Here is a 21,037-nt window from a genome sequence, read left to right as displayed (position 1 = left end):
TATCTATATCTATGGAGGTTATTACTATAAAAAGTGGGATCACAATATACACCATTTCTACATCTTACTTTTCATGTCATAACATTAAAACTAGGATTCCTGTATTTTTAAAATAATGTATGTCTGGAATAATATAATGAAAATATTAAAAACTGAAAAACTAGGTTAAATTTTATTGATGATATTTAGGTATTAATCAGTTCATATCATCTCAAATGAAGAAGTTGGCTAATTCATTTTAATAAACATTTATTGCCATGCCAGGTATGTCGCTGATCCTTGAGGATTCTTTTTTTTGCTCTCTAAGTACACTTAGAAAACTGAAAGACATGAACTGGGGACAAGGTAAGGATGTAGATGAGAGATGACTATTTTTGTCAAGTGATAAAGGCTCACAGTGTGGAAGAAAATTATACCTGTTTTATTTGAACCCAGAAGATAGAATGACAACAAGTGGGAAGGAATTATGGAGAGACAGAATTAAATTCAGAATAAAAAATAACTTTCTAACAGAAAACTTCAGAGATGGAATGAACTGTCTTGGGGCCCAGACATATTTAGTATTGTACTATGAAGATTTCGAGCCACAAGTGGGTAGGTAGCTCCACCTATGTAGCTTTAAGGTCTCTTTCAACATGGAATGACATAACTCTAGTGTATATTTCAATTTTTTATTTTCCCTAATAGATAATATTATTATGACCCTTATTTTTAATGGAAGATGATTGAATGTGAAAACCTAAACCAAGAAGAAATAGTTAAAGAACTGGTAAGTCAAAGTCAAATTTCTTTTCAAACACATTTGCAAGAATATTCAATGGGACTTTTTTACACTCCTTTTTGGAGCTTTCATAACGATTTCCCCTACTACATGACCTTTGGAAGCAGAGAAAAATCACATTCATGGTACAACTTACCTTCTTGTGAGAGTAAAAAATGGCAACAGTGCAATCGACCATTTATAATTTCTATTGGCAAAAATAATTTTTTGATTATTTTATTTTTTAGACATTTTTTATTTTAAATAGGCAATAACTTGATTTCTTTTTGAAAACAGTGTTTATGCAATGGTTTATCTTATGAAATGGTTGGACAAGAAGGATCAGATACTTCAAAACTGGAGATGTTTTTCTCAGGGTATCCACGTATAGTCGGATTATCATTATTTCCTAATTTAACAAGTCTCACAATTGTTGCTCAAGATATAAAAGAAATTTCAGGATTAGAGACTTGTGCACAACTCAAAGAACTCTGGATTGCCGAATGCTGTCTAGAAGTAAGTCTATAACTTTATAAGAAATATTTTATACTGAATTCATTGGTTTTGGAAACATAAGTCATTGAACTATATGCTTGAGATACAGATCAGTACAGATAAATGAGGGAGGAAGGGAAGAGACCATACCTGATGAATTGCAATAAAACTCTTTAGCCAGTAAAGCAGACAAACAAAAAAAACCAGATAAATGGGCAAAAGATCGAAATAGATTTATACCAAAAAAATAATAAAGAATTAAAACATAGACATATTCTACTTTTTAGTAATCAAATCAGACCAAATAGTACCCAGTATTGCTTAGTAATGAAATCAGTTTACTTAAACACTATTGGTAGTGTGCAAATAATAACATTTATATTCAAAAGCAATATTGCGAAATATATAAAGAGCCAAAGAAAGATACATGCCATTTGACTCAGAAATCCCTATTGTAAATTTTATTCTAGAGAAATAATTCAAAAGCAGAAAACTACTGTATGCATGAAGTTAGTTGTTGCAATATTATTTACAATAGCTAAAATTTTGAAATATAAATATGCCACATATAGAGTTGTTTTAAAGAAAGTGATTATAAATGTCATGAAACATTTTGTAATAATTGAATATTATAATTTGAAAACTATGGAAACATTTTAGACAGTCTTAAGTTAAAAAATACTCACAAAATTATATAGATAACTATATAAAAATAACTATAAAAACTATATAAAAATAACTATATAAAATTAAAATTTAAAGAGAACATGAAAATTGAAAATAGTTGTATTTAGGTGGAGAGATTACATGTTTTTTCTTTTAAAAATTGAGTTCACTTTACTGGACATTAATTTTGTAATAATATGTGATTTTTAAAAGGAAACGTACTTAAAATCTACTTTATTAAAAGGATTAATGACAAACAAGCTAACATTGTTCAGTCTGCTCTTTTTTTTTTAACAGAAAATTGAAGGTCTTCAAGAATGTAGAAATTTAGAAAAACTGTATTTATATTATAATGAAATTTCCAAAATAGAAAATTTAGAGAAATTATCGAGATTGGAGGTTCTTTGGCTGAACCACAATACAATTAAAAATATTGAGGTAAGATAATTTCATTGATTTATATGTAAAGTTAATTACTACTATGGAGTTTAAACCACAGTGTCCAAGATCATATTATGCACAAGGGTCCAAATAGTCATGATTTGTTTAATTCTTGTTAAGAAGAGCTAAGAGAACTTTATATACATTATTGTTATTTTTTTTACTCCTCGCATCAAACCTGAAAGGTAAGGTGTTATTTCTTCTTTGGAGATTTTTAAAAAAGAAGTGTAGAGAAGTTTTATATATAACTTGCCTAAGATTAGAAACACACTCTGTGATGTGTTTTTTTTCCTATTCCTCCTCCTCTTTTCCTCGCCACTCCCCTTCCTGCTCCCTCCTCTCCTCCAATAATGCCTTCCAGGTTCCAGAGAACAAAGATGGCTCCATTGAGGTGCTCAGTGCTCAGAACACCTGGAGTACTAACCAGATTGATCAGATGGTTTATAAATATAGATTTTAATTATTTCTCCTAAATTACATATTATCTAAATTTTTAGGGCTTGCAAACTTTGAAGAATTTAAATGATCTCAACCTTGCTGGAAATCTAATAAGCAGCATTGGTATGTACTGTTTCATTTGGAATTTGAGATAAAGCTACACTAATATTTATTTAATCAATATAAAAATTATATATTTCTTTCTTTTAGACTTTTTTGTATGACATCTTTACAAAGCATTTCAAAATCTATGACTATAGAATGTGAAAATATTGCCCATTAATCAGTGGTTACTAATTTTACATTGTTACTGTTAGTCTTATTTATATGCAATAAATGATATGGCCATATACAACTCAGAAATGTGACAAGATAGGAACAGGAGGTAAAACAAGACATTTAATTTTTCTTTCATCTTGTTTTTTTAAATTAAAGGTCGATGTCTTGATCCCAATGAACAACTGGAAAGATTAAACCTTTCTGGTAATCAAATCTGTTCTTTTAAGGTATGTTTAAGTGGAATAATTCAGTTTTATTTATCAGCCTGGATCATGAACCATCCTATTGCAGAAAATGGATTAAATAGCCACCTTTTAAGAAATAATTTAATTATTTTGGACTACCCGGTACTGCTGGAAATTTTAGAGTTAGCCGACTAAATTGACACTGTTAAAACCAAACAAATGATATGACACAACTAAAACCAAACAAATAACTATTTACTTAGCTTTAAGATAACACTTTCTAGTTTTCATCCAATCTTCCTGGCTATATCTCCAGTTTTCTGGTTTTTCATCTCCTCCTAACATCTGAAAAACAAACTGCTCCAGGTAAATCACAGGAACTTTTCTCATTTCAATCCTGAGCATCTATCTGCTTTCATTGTCTAAATAACCTCATCATGTCTTGTGACTTTAAATATCTTTTATCTACTCATTACTCCTAAATTGATATCTCTACTTTCCCCAACAACTCCCCAAAACTGTAGACCTCTCCTATCCTAACTCAAACTGATTTCCCCTCCACCAAACCTTCTCCTCCTGCAGCCTTCTCCACCTCTCAAAATGGCATCTTTGTTCTTCTAGTAACTTAAGCCAAAATCCTTAGAGTCATTTTTGACTCTTCTTATTCCTTCATACTCCATATCAAATCCACCAGCAAAATCTATTGGCTCTACCTTCAGAATATGTCCAAAGTCTAACCATTTTTTACCACATGCATCACTACCAACCTTATTTAAGACACCATCATCTCTAACCCGCATTACCAGAAAAGAAAGGAAAAAGCTCCTAACAGATCTCCCTTTGTTTACCCGTTCACTACTATCTGTCTGTTCTCCATATAGCAGCCCACTCCTTTACAAATATGTCAGATCAAATCATTCTTCTGCTCAAAACCCTCCCTTGGTTTCTTATCTCTTTCAGAGTAAAAACCTGTTCTTACAATGACCAACAAGACTCTAAATAATTCAGTCTCCCACCGGTCTCTTTAACAATAGCTTCTACCACTTTCCTCTTTGCTTACTCCATTCCAGCCACTATGGTCTCCTCACTATTCCTTACACACACTCACTCACCTTAGGGGCTTTGCTGAAATATTCTTCCCTCATATATTTTCGTGGCTCATTTCTTCATTTCTTTCAGGACTTTGTTCAAACGTTATATCCTTAGTGATGCCTTTCCCGCCCAATTTAGGTAAAATAGCAACAACCCATACTACCTTTCTCACCCTGAAGTACTCCCATCACTCTTTCCCTGTTTCATTTTTCCTCTTAGCATTTGTCCACTTCTCTTACTAGAATTCAAGCTCCATGAGAACAGGAACTTTGCCTATTTTTCTCCCTGCTATATGCACAATGCTTAAAACAGTACTTGACATGTAATAAATCTCAATAAACATTTGTCAAGCACTTTAATGAAAGAGAAAAAACATAAAAATTCTTAATGTTTATGGCATATAATATGGATGAAAACATGGTATTCATAATTTTGACAGTGTCAGATCAAAGGAACATATAACTCTTCCTCTAGACAATACTGAATAAAGATAAGTAAATTTACTATAGAAATAATTTTGAATTAATCAGTATTAAAATAAGCATTCTTTTACTCAGAAAAAAATATGACACCAAAAATCTGTGGAATGAGGCAGAATGTTGTAAGCACCTTAAAAAGAAATTTAAACAAATTTTATTTTCTTGGTCAAAATCAAGAGGAAATATTTGATGTGAATCTTGAAAGGTTGATAGAATTTCAATAGGCATTGTAGGATGATCTTCTGGGCAGTGGCAGGTAGGCATTCTAAGATGGGGAGAACAATGTGTACAAAAGGCATGGAGAAAAGAAATCAAAGGGTATATTTGAGTAATAGCAAAAGAGGTCAGGGGGAGCTATGAAAGAGAAATTCAGAACACTATGGGAGGTAATGTTTAAGTTAATATACGAGACATGAGTAAGAGTTTCCTAATGAATGAAATTTGGGGCAAAGGTGTGAAGGACCTATGTGGTAGAAAGGAACTTGGCAAATTCAAGAAACTAGGAATCCTGAGCATCTCTCCCAAGCTTGGGAGATGAAACAAGGCTCCCGGAGGTGATTCCTAGATTGAGTCTTGACAGATTAAGAGGTAAAATGGGGTGAAGTCCAGTCCACTGTCCACTCAAAGGCAGCAGCATAAGTGAAGTTCTAAAAATAAGATAGGGTCTGGCACATTCTGAAACTTCAAGTTGTTCAGTATGGCTAAAACATAAAATGTTAGAGTTTAAATAGGAAGAAGCAAGAGCCAGATGCCAAATAAAGGAAGGTGTAAAGAGGACTTAAACTTCAGGATAAAAATGGTTAAGGAGAAACAAACTGGAAGTGTATTATCAACCCCTCCTCCTCCAAAGGTTGTGAGCAAAAACAAAGCTCTCAGGAGAAAGCTAGGTTTCAGTTGTCTTTTAGAGGCAAAAAAGGCATTTACAGAAAAAACAAAAATATTTTTTAAATAACTAAAAATCAGGAATTCGCTGATGATTCCAACAAAGCAGGGGTCCCACAGCCTCTGATGAGAAGAGCAGATCTGGAGGCTGAAGAAAATGGCGAGCAGTGTTCCTAGGTGGTAAGGGCAGGGAATGGTGGTGAAGAAAGTAGGAGACCTACAGATACAGTAGGAGCAGTAGAAAAGATCTGTGCAGAGGAGGAAATGTTGGCTAAAGGAATAAATGTGCTCAAGTGACTGGTTCCAAGGTTCCAGTTGGAATATATAGTTTAGTAAATATTCTCTGTTTTTTTTTTTAAGTGCATTTAAAATGCCTAGTTATATAGTCTATATTTAATTACTGAAGACCTATGCTATTCATGTATTTAGCATGTTTTTCATTAGAGGAAAACATTTTATCTATCTCACTTTAACATATTTAAGTACATAATTAGAATGCATGATCTTAAGTGTTCAGAAGCCTCTTTTAGAAATGGACAGCTGCAATTAATTAATTGAATATTATTACTGCTATTGTTTTAGGACCTCACTAACTTAACCAAGCTTTGTCACTTAAAGGATTTATCTCTGAATGATCCTCAGTACAAAACCAATCCAGTTTGTCTGCTGTGTAATTATTCCACACATGTGCTGTATCACTTGCCTTGCCTTCAAAGACTTGACACATTTGATGTGTCAGCAAAGTCAATCAAGGAACTGGCAGATGTAAGTGCAACCCTAATCAGGTATCTGTGACTTAAGTTTAACTGCTTATTTCTGGTTGTGTCCACATATTGTAGGTAGTAGTATCTTGTCACCAATACTACTTTTGCCCCAATGAACTGCATATTTCACACAAATATATACAAATAATAACAGTACTAGGATCTCAATTTTGATGGCAATATTAGAAGGTGAAATAATAGGAAAACATTTTCATTTATACAAAACTAAAAGAAGGAAATCTGAAAATCATCAGTGTTAAGAATAACTGAACTAGTACTATATATACCAAAATTAATAAAGCCTAAATAAAGTAGAAAGGAAATAAATATAACCTCTCCTTATTTGGAATATTACATATCAAAATTAGAAATTATCCATGGTTGGTGGCAGTATGCCAGGATTAGGTCACTTTTAATCTAATTAAAGAAGGTTTGGAGTTCCCTTGAAGTATAAGTGAAACCACCCACACTGCCAAAGTCTTGAATATCTCCAAAATCTTGAAGAGAACTATACCTTGACTGCCACTGATGGTGAACCTCCCAGTAAAGGGGCTACTTTGACATGCCACCAAACATCTGTAATTTCACAGGGAGCCACCATGTTTACTAATAGTCTTTCCACATTATATTTTTCCTTCTCTACCCAGTCCAGTGAACCACTCCCCTTCCCCCATCTCTTCATTCAGTTTACCATCCAATATATTTGTTTCTATTCTATCTTTTATGCCAAATAATTCTGTTGAGATCTAGACTGTCCACTCTCTACCAGATAAATCACATAACAAGAACCTGCATCTATAGGAAATATATGTCCAGAACAGTGTACAAGCCTTGCAACTTATCTGAGGTACAGATTTCCTGATTTAAAAAAAAAAAAAACTATTATTTCAGATAAACAGTTAAAACTTGGGCACATTTTAAAAGTGCATCTGATGTATTTTCTTCTCAACTTGTTCATTTTGACTAATGTAATTTGTAAGCACCATTTAGCTATTATATTTCTTAATGGCAGATTTAATCAATTTATCATCATAGACTTGTTAACAACTGCATCCATTGGTATTAATGAATTCAAGATAAATGGATTAGGTTGACAATTTAGTAATTTGCTCAATCTAAAACAAGTTCATTTAGAGCATCCTTTTAGATATTTGAAAAAATAATAATTACCATATGATCCAGCAATCCCTCTTTTGGGAATCTACCCCCCAAAATTTGAAAATATTTATCTGTAGAGATACCTGCACATGATGTTCATTACAGCATTATTCACAATGACCAAGACACGTAAACAACTGAAGTATCCCTTCAGTAGATGATTGGATAAAGAAGACGTGGTACATGCGTACAATGGAATATCGCTTAGCCATAAGAAAAGATGAAATACTGACATTTGTGACAACATGGATGGATCTTGAGATTATCATGCTAAGTGAAATAAGTCAGACAGAAAGGTAGAAAACCATATGATTTCACTCATATGTGGAATATTAAACTAATACAACAAATGAACATGACAAACAAACAAAAACTCATAGACACACATAACAGTTTAGTGGTTACCAGAGGGAAGGGGGTTAGGAGAGGAAGCAGATAAGCATAAAGGGGGTGAAATATATGGGAGAGAAGATTTAGCTTTGGGTGTGAAAACAATGCAATATGATGAATTACTGAATTGTAAACTTGAAATCTATATAATTTTATTAGCTAATGTCCCTCCAATAAATTTAATTTAAAAAGTAAAATAAAAATACAATAAAATAGAAATCTTATTGTTAGCTATGATTTTAAAAGCTGAGTTTAATAATGTTACATTTGATCTAATGCCATGATACCTGTCTGATCTCAGAAGCTAAGCAGGGTCGGGTCTAGTTAGTATTTGGATGGGAGGCCAACTAGGAGTAACAGGTGCTGTAGGCATTAAAAAATAAAATAAAATAATGTTATGTTTGCTTTTAATTCTTTTTAATTTCTTTACTTTTTCCCTAAATTAACCAATAGGAAAAATGTAGTTATATATTTGGTAGCATTAAAGCTTTAGTAGTATTGCCTCATTAGCTAAATGATACTATTTTGTAAATTAAATTCTGTCGGTAGTCTATGTTGCTGTCCTGGAAATAAATATGAATATGCTTCACATTTAGAACATTATCCACAAAGAAAATCTTTCAAATTTTATATTTTGCTTATTAAGTTTAAATATAGAACTCTGTATAGCCATTATCATTTCAACCATCATCACTAGTAATTGAGCATACAAAACTTTCAAATTGTTATATAGAATGTATCCCACTCATATCATTCCACCAATAATTTCCTATGTTTTTTACTTCAGCTAATCTTTTGGTTTTCTCACTTTTAGACCACAGCAATGAAAAAAATAATGTATTACAATATGCGGATAAAAACTATTCAAAGGCATCTCAATGAAGACCTTGACAAACTGAACGATCGAAAATGTAAATTACAGAAGTTGCCAGAAGAACGAATAAAATTATTCAGCTTCGTGAAAAAAAATGTAAGATTTGATACTATAAACTTCCAATGGCCACATCTTAAGAAAACTGGCAGATAAGATAGCATTATCTTTTAATTTTATATATGTTTACACATATACATATATTTTTTTATTAATACTGAATTTCAAGTCAAGCTTGTCCCAAAAATATTTTGATTCCAGGTGCTTAACTAAGTTTCATTCTGTGCTTAGAAATCTTCCGTTCAAAAAGGTATAGGCTTGTTGATATATAAAATTTTTTTAAAGCTGTATTAATAATTCAGTATGATTCAGAGAGTTACAGAGATCTGTTAGACTTATTTAGGTTGCATTTTTATTAGATACCAGTAGGTTGTGCTCAAAATTCATTTTCTTGTCGAAAGTGCTAAAATATCTCTTTACTATTATTAAGGCATACAACAAGGTAGGAACTTTATATCAAGCTATACTTTAGTAGTTATATTATGTGTGCTTTTTATTTATAATAAATTAGATTTCCTTTACAAAAAAGTAGACCCTAAAAAATTAAGCATTATTTACCTCAAAAAAGAACTTTGTATATATAAAAACATATATATATATATATATAAGTATGAGAAAATAATGAGTTATTCAACAAATGGTGTTACAAAAAATAGTCAAACTAATTGGGAGTAGGAAAATTGGATTGTTAGTTTATATCTTACTAAAAGTAAACACCAGTGGAGAAAAAAGAGTTAAATGTAAAAATGAAAACATGAAAAAATTGAAAAATATATAGATTAATATTTAAGTGATCTCAGCCTGCCAAATCAAAGAAATAGTAGAAGTCACAAAGGAGAAGAGTATAGATTTGATTTATAAAAAAGTAAAATGCTTATGTACTAAAAGCATCATTAATGAAAATAACAAACGACGATCTGAAAAAATTGTTTTCAACAAACTGATGGATATACACGATATCCTTAGTATAAATATACTCATAAATAAAACAAGACAAAAAACAAATAGAAAAATAGAAAAATTGAGCAAAGTATATACATTATCATTTTACAAAAGAAGAAATAAAAAGTGACTAGTAAACATTTGAAAAAAGAGCTCAACCTGATTATTAATTTCTGAACGTGAATTAAGATGACAGACAACCATTTTCACCTGTAAAATTATCAAAGCATAACACATGATAGTACTCAGAACCACGAAGATGGGCATGACACTATTACACCACTGATGGGAGTGTAATTCGATCATATATTAACAGCTTAAACATGCTCATAGCCTTTGCCTCAGTAAATCTACTTCTAACAGTCTATTCTAAAGATTTAATAAATATTTATACATAAGGACATTCACCATTGTACTAATAGTAACAACAAAAAATTGGAAACTACCTAAATGTGTAACGAAAGATAAGAAATTATTCATTCTTAAAATAGAATAGTATGTGGCCATTAAAAATCAAGTTTTAAAAAGATATTTAATATTCTTTCTAAAACAAGGAGATTTAAATGCTTATTATAATCGGAAAGATATTCTTAAAGTAAAACATTAACAAAATTTAAATTATTTATTTAAATAAAAATCACAGGAAAACCCATATATGGAAATCATTTTATATATGCCATTTTCATGTGCAAATGTGTGTATTAAGTAAAACCTGCAAATGTGAAAAATAATAGTATAGAATATATATGCTACAGACATTTTTTATAAATATGCTTAATTTGTTTTTTAATAGTTCGGATATAGCCATTATAAAGAGAGAATAAAGGAAATTAGTAAATTTTTATTTATATACACCGCTCCATGTATAGTATAATTTATCCTTAAATCCTACAAGGCTGGGATTCCAATAAGGCAAGTGAAACAGTTGCCCTGGGCCCAAAATTTAAAGGAGGGCCCAAAACCTCAGTAATCGAGATAAATCATACTTAATGCAATATTTTTAAAAATATAAATAATGCAAAAAAGTTTATTATGAATGAAAAACACCCAAATGTAAAAATTTTAAATAAAGACATTGCTATGTTGAGCCATAGAAGAGACTGAGGCAAAAGGAAAAATGTGCACCCCTATGTACATGTTTTGTGTTATTTTTTATGATTAATTTTTCCCAGAATACCAAAGTAGTTGAAAATTTTTGAAAAATTGAAAAGTAGGTGTGATAAAAGTCACATTCTTTAGAGTTTAAATATTTTATTTATACCCAAACCAGAATTTATTATAATTTTTCTTTGGCTTTAAAAGAAGCAAACTCATCAGTAATATGTAAAAACCTATTTCTTTGTTTTTCTCATTTTCAGTTGAGATAACTGCCACAATTGAAATGTTTAAGATTGTCTTTCACTTGGTCAAGAAAAATTAGCTGACTGAACTTGTACCAAAGTTATAATCCTATGCTGGCTCTGTTTTTATAAAGTTTGGCCTATTTGTTATCTAGATTTCTTCTTTGATAATTTAAATTAACTATACATTTAATAAAGTAGACTAAAAGATTTTGCTTTCTGGTACATTGATTTCAACAGTTGGAACGGGAACTATCTGAACTCAGGGGATCTGGCAAAGGGCACAGTGAGAGATCCAATAACAATAAAGTAACCGAGCTTGACAAATCAAAGAACGATGAAACTGTCACAGAAGAACTGAGCCTTCAACAGAAGATAGTGACCAAACTAAATGCTTTGAATGAAAGGGTAACATTCTGGAACAAAAAACTAGATGAGTATGTTTAATGAATTCTCTAGTCGTTCAAACTTGAAACATGAGAGAATAGAATGTTCTGGGCCATCGGTTGAGCTCATTTCCCTGCTTCAGGAGTGGAAAGAATTACCATATTGAATGAAATATGAAATCTGTTTCCTAGTATGATAGACATCATTGGTTCAAACTTGGTATACAGTTTTTTACAGAGGCAATACTAAATTAGTAACAGTGAACTTCCCCTGAGTGGCTTCCTGTCACATCGCTAGTGTCTGCAAACTAAAAACATCAGTGTTTTTTTTTTTAACATTAGCTGCTACCAATGCAAAAAATAAAAGACATAAATGAGACTGGCAAAGCACATACACAGTTGTCTGGAATCATGTAGAAACAAACTCAGGTTAAGTATCAACTAGAAACATAGAGCAAGAAGACTAGTAAGTACTGCAAATTTTTTTATTTACTGAGGCACCAAGAGGATAAGTTAGTTTGTCCTGTAATAATACTAACAGAATAACAGCTAACATTTATTGAGTTTTTACTCTGTGCCAAACTCTTTGCTAAGAGCTTTATGTGCATTCTGCATATAATCCTCAAAAAAAGCCTATTCAGGTGTAGGTACTATTAATATTGCCATTTTACTGAGAAACAGAAGCATAAAAATGTTGTGACTTGTCTAAAATCTGAGAACCATATGTGGTGGAGCTAGAGAATCTTCTAACATTCACTTATTCTGAGGTTAACAAAATTTGAGATGATTTTAATTGCCAAAAGTAGAATGATTTTTTCATGGTTTAACTGTTAACACAAAGCTTTCTGTATTCAATGACAAAAGCCTTATATTAAAAAAAAAAAAATTGACATAGTTTTTAGTGTGATTTTTAGATCATTTTAATAGCTTTATTTTTTTTTTCTTAATTAGAATTGAAGCAATTTATCATACTGAAGTAAAGCAAAAAAAGAAAAGTCATGGCTTATTGATCCCATTTTTGTTAACTGAGTTGGAGACTGTGGGAAATATCCATTTTGAAGAAGGCACCCGAGCTGATGACTGGTAAATCTGTTTGAAATTTAGTTATAGCTTTAAAAATAATTTTAAGTGCTTACAATCATCAACCAAAATATCAATTTATAAAAATTTTAAACGGTCCCATTTTCAGAACACTTCTCATATAGAATATGCATCCACTGAAAATTGGCAGTTACCTGCTTTACTACCTATCCGTTTTCTGTTTACACCATTGCCATGAGCTAACCTTAAAAACATCTTAATGGTATTTCATTGCTCTTTACCCAATTTTCCTTAGCCCAAGAGCAGAATATAATTTAGAAGTTCATGGTTCAGTATTAATTTTATGTACATTTATACTGTTTGTTTCTGGACCAGATATAGCCCTGGATCCTGAATATTGGGTGAGAAGTTAGAACAGAGATGGAATGTCAAAGGAGGACGGGCAACAGCATGTTGCCAACACCAGAGAAGGCTGCCTAGTAAATTTCCTGGAGGTTCCATGATCAAAGTCAAACCAAGTTGTCTAGAGCTAGCTAGAGTCAAGGTGCACATAGACTCTACAAGTTAAAATAAGGCATGCATTTAAAAACCAAGAATCCAGGTGAAAAGTCCATTTAGGGAAAAATGGAGAGAGCCACCAGAAACAGAAGCAGGCATCCATGCTTCAGAATCAAGGCCTTCTGGGAGACACAAGGAAGCGGTTGTATTGCCTCACCTAGAAGATACAACTAAAAAAAAAAAAAAAAAAAATTATCCTTTAAGAAAAGAAAGCCTTTGCAGAAAAATATTACTAATTATTTCACATTTCTGCAGTCATTTTCTCAAAATTGAGAAGCCCATGAACAAGCCAAAGATTGCCCAAAACCCTAGAAGCATATATGGCAAACTTGGGTATGTGAAGAAACGTAAAGCTATAGAATGGACTTCATCTATCACCCAAGGGATGATTTTACTCATAGTGTTGAAATAAATTCTGATTTTTTTAATGGAGTGAAATGCAAAATTTGCATTAACCTTTTAGAAAGAAAAGTGTATGATTGTTACGGGGTACTTTAAACTGAGTCCCTGATTTCTATTAGATGTGGCTCTTCCTCACCTCTGTGAGTAAAAGCTTCTCAAGGGCCTTGAGAGTACTTTGGTGGACAAGGGTGAGGAGCTCTAGCCAAGGAAGAAAGAGACCTTTTAAAATACTTTGTTCTGTATAAACACATCCATTTGCCCAGCAGTTACTACTGTTTGCTTAACCACAATACTTGATTTTATATACAAAGATATAAAAGGTATTCATCCTAGTTCCCATGTAAACAAGTAGAGGCCTTGATTTTTCAAGTGCAAAAATTGAATGGTGTCACTCTGCAAGATGCATGAACAATTTTTCAGTCTTTCACTTATATTTACTCAATCTTAACAGAATTATTTTTGTTATATTTTTTCTTTTTAACTTATCATAAAGTGGGCTCTTTACAAAACAAGTATATTAGTGGGAAAAAAATATGTAAAAGCAATGACTAAGAAGCCATTTAGGTAACTATGACAGCCTGATAGTAAATTAGATCGCTTTGATGGAATTTGATAAACATTACCAATTGTTTATTTGGTTTTAATAAGAATAACCTTGATCCATTTTAAGGAAAAAATCAAATATACGTTGGCAGAATTTCAAGGACTGTTTTTTACTTTTAGCGTACTGCAAGCTTAGCCACCTTAGCTCTGATTGCTTATGTATGTTAAGAAATAATGACTAAAGTGCTTTAAATTGCTCTGTCCACTACATTTCTAGTAGTTTTATTTAAGCACTGATTTCTCTTTTCTTAATATTTTTAAAGCCAATGATTTAGCATTTAAATAAAAAGTACTGGAGTAGAGCTAGCATTCACAAACAGGTTTCTATGCTATTCTGAAGTACAGCGTTCCTGTGAATTCTTTCTTAAACAGAAATGGTAGAGAGTGAAGAAGCAATTACTATTGACTTATATGGGAAGACTTTTTGAGCATTCCCAGACCTAAAAAGTAACCTACCACAACATACCAACTAACACATAAAACCTAAAATAACACTAACATATATGGTAAAAGCAGGAATTATATGATAAACGCAGATCCTATATAAAGTAGAAATAACATAAGTACAGCGTAGTTTCACTTACCAGTGCATGCAGCCTCTATACAGCTCACTGCAAAGCAAATGCTGAATGCTATTTATTTTTCATCTTTTTTTGTAAAGTGAAAATCTTCAAATTTCTTTTGGTTAGCAAAAACAGACACTAACTAATGTAGGTCTTTTGTAAAAATGAAGCAGCGTAAAATAAACTTTCAAAAAGCAGGGTATACCTGTATAAAAGTTTTCTATCAAAATAGCCTTTGTTTATTTCTTTATCAAAAGAGAATTGCAGATTTCTAATTGTATATCATTCAATATTTCTTAGCTTTATTTCTTTTATGAAAGAAAAGGGCTATATTTGTCATTTTTTAAAAGTCCTGTTTTATAGATCCTTGCTTGTTTAATAGATTGTTGCCACTATAGCATTACCATTGTAGTCATATTTTTTACCAATGTGTTACCAATATATTACCAATTTGAGTTACCCATTGTCATCAGATGACATTTATCATATGGAGACTCCAGAGCTTCAAAGATGATGTCTTTGTGCTTGAAAAGCTTTCAACCAAATTATAGATACAAGACATTTACAATTTAAAGAAATAAGTCTAAAGAACCACAAGGCAATATATAAGTGACTCTATAAGCTCCTTGGGGACAGATACAATGTCTCATGTGCCTTATAAGTCATAACATCTAGCATTGGGCTGGCTGGATTCACAACTACTAATTTAAGTTTCTGTATCATTTTGTAGATACTAACTTAACAGTTTCAGTTTTGTGTATATAATGACTTTCAGTAATTAATCTAACTATATATAAAGATTTCATGCCATACTGTTTCAGGGAGCTATAGCAGCATAAACTTTTTGTTTTATACTAATATTGGTTTCAGTCAGCAAATCATTTAATGGTATTGATTAAACAGTTGTTTAAGATTTTGAAATGCATTTTAATAGGTTGTTATTAAACTCCAGAAATTTAAAAACATGTGCATTCTACATTTGCTAAATGACTACATCATCTATATACTAATGAATGTTAAGGCATCTCCCTGCGTAACTGAATATCTTAGTCAATGACGTATATCGTCACTGTGAATGTTCACACATTCAGGTCCCACTAATGAGTGACCCTAAGAAATGAGGGACCCTCACTCTCTTAACCTTTACAGTACTTGATGCCTGTTAACCATTCTTTCCTTGTAACTTCACCTCTCTTGTTTTTTGTACTTAGACATTTTCTATTTTCTTTTTACACTCATCCTTGCCAGTCTCTTCTATTTCCTGCACTTTCAAAAAATAGTTATAATCTCTCTCCTTTATTCCAGTCCTGAATTTCTCCCTGTTAGACATTTCTAGCAGGAGGGCCAACTGGCAAGGAAAACTAAACACGTTCCAAAGGGAACTAGGCTATGAAGTAATAAAATATACAGTAGGATTAGTCAGAAAACCTAGGTTCAAATTCTATCTGCATAGTCATAAAGCAGTTATTTAACCCATCTGAACCTCATCTGTAAAAATGAGAAAAATAAAGATCTATCACAAAAGATTACTGCTAGGAATAGACAAGGTAATGCGAAAATATACTTCATTTTTAATTTTTATATTTTTGTTTTCTTATTCCTGCCCATAAATCACTCCTTCCTTCTGACTCCACCATACCTGTTAATGGCACTACCTTTTCTCAGTCATGGAGACTCAACAAACACTGAAGCCATTCTTGATTTCATTCTCTCCCTCGTCTCACATCTAATCAGGCCAAAACCCACTGGTTCTCTTCCATAATGTCTCTTGCATTCATTCCCTCCTCCATTGTGACCCAAATCACCCGCACACAGGCCCTCACAACCTTCCTATTAGACAATTGCTACATCTAGCCCACTGTCGGCATGGAGTAGGCACTAGATATTTGCTAATCAATCCATAAAAATACCTAATTGGCTTCCCATATGGTCCCTGCCAGAATGCTTCCTACAGAGAGAGGACTCTGTTAAAAACAAAACTAAAGCTTCTTATAGCAACTTTTACCTTCAAAATTATGTTCAAACTCACACCCTGACGTTCAGTATCCTTCACTGTATGTTCTCCAAACTATCCTAATTCCCTTCAAATCCCTTCAGAGTCAGCCATGGTGTGTGTGCCTCACTGCTCCTGGAGTACACCCAGTAAGTGGCTTTGATTGTTCTGCTTCCTTGACCCAGAATGCTTTGCGTCCCTTGCCCTCACTATCTCATTGCCTGTCAAAACTTACTGACATCAGGACTCATTCTTTTGTGAAGAATTTTCTTGTCATCGTCATCAGATATAGTCATTATTATTATTCTTTTGAGTCTTCATAGCACTGAGTTATTTCTCTCCTATCTTATACTCTATTATAATGTTGCTTATACTTTTCCCTTTATTTTTCCTCTCCATTGGGTGATAAACTCAATGAAGACAGACACTGCATCATATTAATCTTTGGACCTTTTCTATTTTGTTCACTTGCTTAGCATCTAACTGCTGAGTTGCTACTATGGGCCAGATTTTATGCTAGATGCTAGGGATGAAAGTCAGATAGGACATAGTTCCTGCTTTCATCAAGCCTGCAGTCTGGTGTGGAAGACTATGGTAACAAACAGTAATAAGTTCTGGGATAACTGTAGGTGTGGACAGTGGCGATGTGGAGAATGTAGCAGAGGCCAGCCATATGAAGATCAAAGCAGAACAAGGATTAAGAAAGTTTTCTGGAAGTGGAGACACTTGAGGAAGACGCTTTGATCTGAATTTTGAAGGACAGATAGAATTTAACTATACAAAGAATTAGGGGAAGGACTTCCCAGACAGAGGAAACAGCATGTGAAAGGGAGTGGAAATAGTATATATAATACATTTGGAGAACTACTAGTAATTCAACATAACAAGGGCCTGATCATTAAGGGTCTTGCAAACTAGGTTAGTAGTTTGAATTTTGCTCTTAGATCTATGGGATTCCTTGAAGGAGTGGTATCAGATTTAGACATTATTTTATATAAAGTCCTAGAAAGTCATTATTTCAGGTTCAGACTAAAATGTGTGTACCTCAAGCCAGTAATGGCATGCTCCCAAGTGAATGTGGCATATTTTTAGCAATGCTGTGAGAAATTGTCATCCTCTATGAAGTACTGATAATACTGAAAGTCATAGTACTTCTCTTTCAGCATAGGTCAAGTTCTCCCTCCTCCAGCAGTATTCCGTCATTCCGTGGATGATGTTTTCTCATTCCCAGCTGGCCATGTGATTGAATGAACTGCTTTACTTCGGTGACTCCTGAGTCCTCTTGGCAATAGGGTTCCTTATCTCCAGGGCTCTAGGAATTCCACATAAGGAAGGGCTCAGGGGCTGAATTCCCAAGCAAACAAAAGCTCTATGAAAGGATCACACTTTGCAGAGTTTCCTGTATCATTCCTGGTTCTTGCATTCTTAGGGGACCAGATTAGAAGCTAGGTCTTATCCATTCTAATTTTGATTACAGTCTTTTGTTACTACATAACAAAAATCTTATCTACATAAAATGCCTATGGCACTGTTTTCTATCAGAATGGAAAAATAATAACAACAATAATTAGAGTGCAAGTAATAATAAGAGCTTCAGGGATTCCAGGACAGGTTGTTTAGGGCTGACTTGGACTGATTTAAGCCCAGAAAACAATCTCTCTATAGATGAGACTGCAGTTTGCCCACTCCACACGATGCTGTGGTTGGTTGGCCAGACCTCTGAACTAGTTAGTAGTGTCATGCTGGATTGCAGCACTACATCTGTCTCTACCAGACTGTGAGCTCTTCGGGGATTAGTTTGGTTTGGGCAGCTCACTTCTCAACGCTTTGCGAGGGATAACTGGGCAGCTCCTAGCTTCACTGGTTGGTCTTTGCTAGTGATAAAGGCAACACTCTAAATTAGGAGCTCAGATGTTAGACTTAGGGAGAGACCACCCATCAGGAACCTCTGCGATTTTAGTCCTCACCCGTGCTCAGACCCCAATGAGGACCGGACATCTCATCAAAGACAAATATATACTGGATAGGATCATTGAACTTCCTTTCCAAATTGATCCATCTTTAAATCTCATATTAATCTAAATTCTGTGCTACTTTTTAAGACAGGGCCAGAATTATTGCAAACACGGCCAGGTGAGGGCAGCAGAGAGCAAATGAGCACTTCAGTGCATTTTCTTGAGCTTTTCACAGTGCTGGCCCCATCGCCTCCAATTCTTAGCTCAAATATCTTCTCTGAAAGGTCTTACCCAAGACCCTTCTTAGGTAGCCCCCACTCCATTCATTGCCCCAAGCCTCTCTTTCTTCAAAGCACTTATCAGTTTAGAAATGGTTTTATTTATGTCTTGTTTTTGTCCAACTCCCTTAGAATATAGGCTTCATGAGACCAGGGACTCTGCTCTCTTTCACTTCTGTATCCCTAATTACAAAGTTATTGCAGTAGTCCAACTGAGAGATGATGGTGATTTGGAGTCGGGTAATAACAGTTGTGATGATAAAACAAGGTCATAGTCAGTACGTATTTAATTTTATTTATTTTTTTAAATTAAAAAAATGTAGTTGGTATACAATCTTATATTGGTTATATTAGTTTTAGGTGTATAATATACTGATTTAACATTTTTATACCTTACAATGTGATCACCCCAATAATTCTAGTTATCATCTGTCACCATGTAAACTTATCATAATATTATTACAAGATATATTTTAGATGTAGGGCCAAACAGACTTCCTGAGAATTGGAGGAAAGGTTTATTCTTGGGGTTTTAACCTAAGCTACCAGTTAGATGGTGGTGCCATATACTGAGATGGAAAATACTCAGGAGGAACAGGGTTAGGAGCAGGCGTTGGATGAGTTAAGTTTGAGAGGCCTATTATATCTGCAAGTGAACATACCGAGTAAGTAGTTGGATATATCCGATCTGAGTATATCCAGCTAAGTTGGGTGGACATAAAGTCTAGAAATAAAACGTTGGGAGATATATATATATATCTATATATATATATCTCTATATATATATATCTATATATCTCTCTCTCTCTCTCTCTCTATATATATATATATATATAAAATATTTTTAACATTGCCAAAGGACTAGATGAAATTACATAGGGATGGTATTCATGGAAGTAAGAGGAAGGCCAAAGACATAATCCTGGGGCAATCCAACATTTAGGAGTCACTGTCAGATGAAAAAGAAGCATCAAAGAAAATCATGAAGGAGCAGCCAATAAGAAGAAAGCAAGAAACAAGACAGTGTTTCAGAAATGTGACTGCTCAACCAACATCTTTTAGTCAAAACAAATATATATAATAATTAATAAAAGACTATTATTTTTATGTTTCAAAGTTTAACATGTCTTATTGATTGAATAAGTATGCCCAGTTTGGACCAAAATAAGGCTACTATGTGACAATGTATCTTTAGCAAAAAACATAAAATATGGGTTATTTTCTATCATATGTAACTTTGTGTCTTCAATATTTTAAGAAAAATCTGTTATTTCCTTTGTGTATATTCTGTATCCCCATATAGGTTTAATTCCTGCTATGAATTAATTCTATCACGTTTTTGTACATGGGACTTCAGAGCATATGGTATTACAGGAGTGAAAGTAAAACGTGTCATCAAAGTTAACAACCGTATTCTGAGACTAAAATTTGAAAATAAATTCCAAAAGCTTTTGGACAATGAAGATATGCACAATTCAGAGTAAGAAGTTAAATTCCATAAGGAATATTTTTACATCTGATTTTATTCTGTAAAAGTCTTTCTGTTTTAAAAGTCTACAATATCGAAAGTATAACTTCTTAGTCAATATTTCCTTTTCATGCATCTCCCTTGACTAGGATGAGCTCATAGTTTATCCACACTTTTTGAGACTGAGGGGGAGTGGAGAATTAATAATGACATGGGAACATCCAATGTAAGTGGGAAATATCCTCGGCAGAACATACAGTCATCTTATCTATGGCTAAGCTTTTTTGAAATCAATTCTTAAATTTTTTTGTCTCTTTTCTTAAGGAGGTATCAAAAGATGCTGGAATGCCTTTTTTATGTTTTCGATCCTGAAGTTAAAGTGAAGAAAAAGCATCTGCTACAAATACTTGAAACAGGATTCAAAGACAGTGAAATAAGCAAGGTAGGATAAAATGTCATTGAGAATAATGCTCTCTTCTTAATGAATAAAGCTCTGCCACTGGTTAAGCATGGTTTGATTCTTAATCCTTTTATCCATATTTATAAAA

General features: G+C 33.0%; 1 protein-coding gene across 1 annotated transcript in view; it reads left to right on the top strand.

The window, feature by feature from the left end:
* LOC105310048 (leucine-rich repeat-containing protein 9) overlaps window positions 1–21,037 on the top strand; it is an 82,161-nt gene that overhangs the window by 6,201 nt on the left and 54,923 nt on the right. Inside the window, exons 3-13 of the mRNA XM_023526702.1 lie at window positions 688–769; window positions 1,058–1,276; window positions 2,219–2,359; window positions 2,860–2,923; window positions 3,236–3,306; window positions 6,300–6,482; window positions 8,844–8,999; window positions 11,483–11,679; window positions 12,580–12,711; window positions 20,325–20,501; window positions 20,814–20,931. Coding sequence (XP_023382470.1) covers window positions 722–769; window positions 1,058–1,276; window positions 2,219–2,359; window positions 2,860–2,923; window positions 3,236–3,306; window positions 6,300–6,482; window positions 8,844–8,999; window positions 11,483–11,679; window positions 12,580–12,711; window positions 20,325–20,501; window positions 20,814–20,931 — 1,506 coding nt within the window. The 5' untranslated portion in view covers window positions 688–721. The remainder of the gene's footprint in view (window positions 1–687; window positions 770–1,057; window positions 1,277–2,218; window positions 2,360–2,859; window positions 2,924–3,235; window positions 3,307–6,299; window positions 6,483–8,843; window positions 9,000–11,482; window positions 11,680–12,579; window positions 12,712–20,324; window positions 20,502–20,813; window positions 20,932–21,037) is intronic.

The sequence above is a fragment of the Pteropus vampyrus genome, unplaced genomic scaffold (assembly GCF_000151845.1).
Source record: "Pteropus vampyrus isolate Shadow unplaced genomic scaffold, Pvam_2.0 Scaffold15, whole genome shotgun sequence".
Taxonomy (NCBI): Eukaryota; Metazoa; Chordata; class Mammalia; order Chiroptera; family Pteropodidae; genus Pteropus; species Pteropus vampyrus.
The sequence above is the reverse complement of the archived record's forward strand: the minus strand, read 5'-3'. Positions and strand labels throughout refer to the sequence as shown.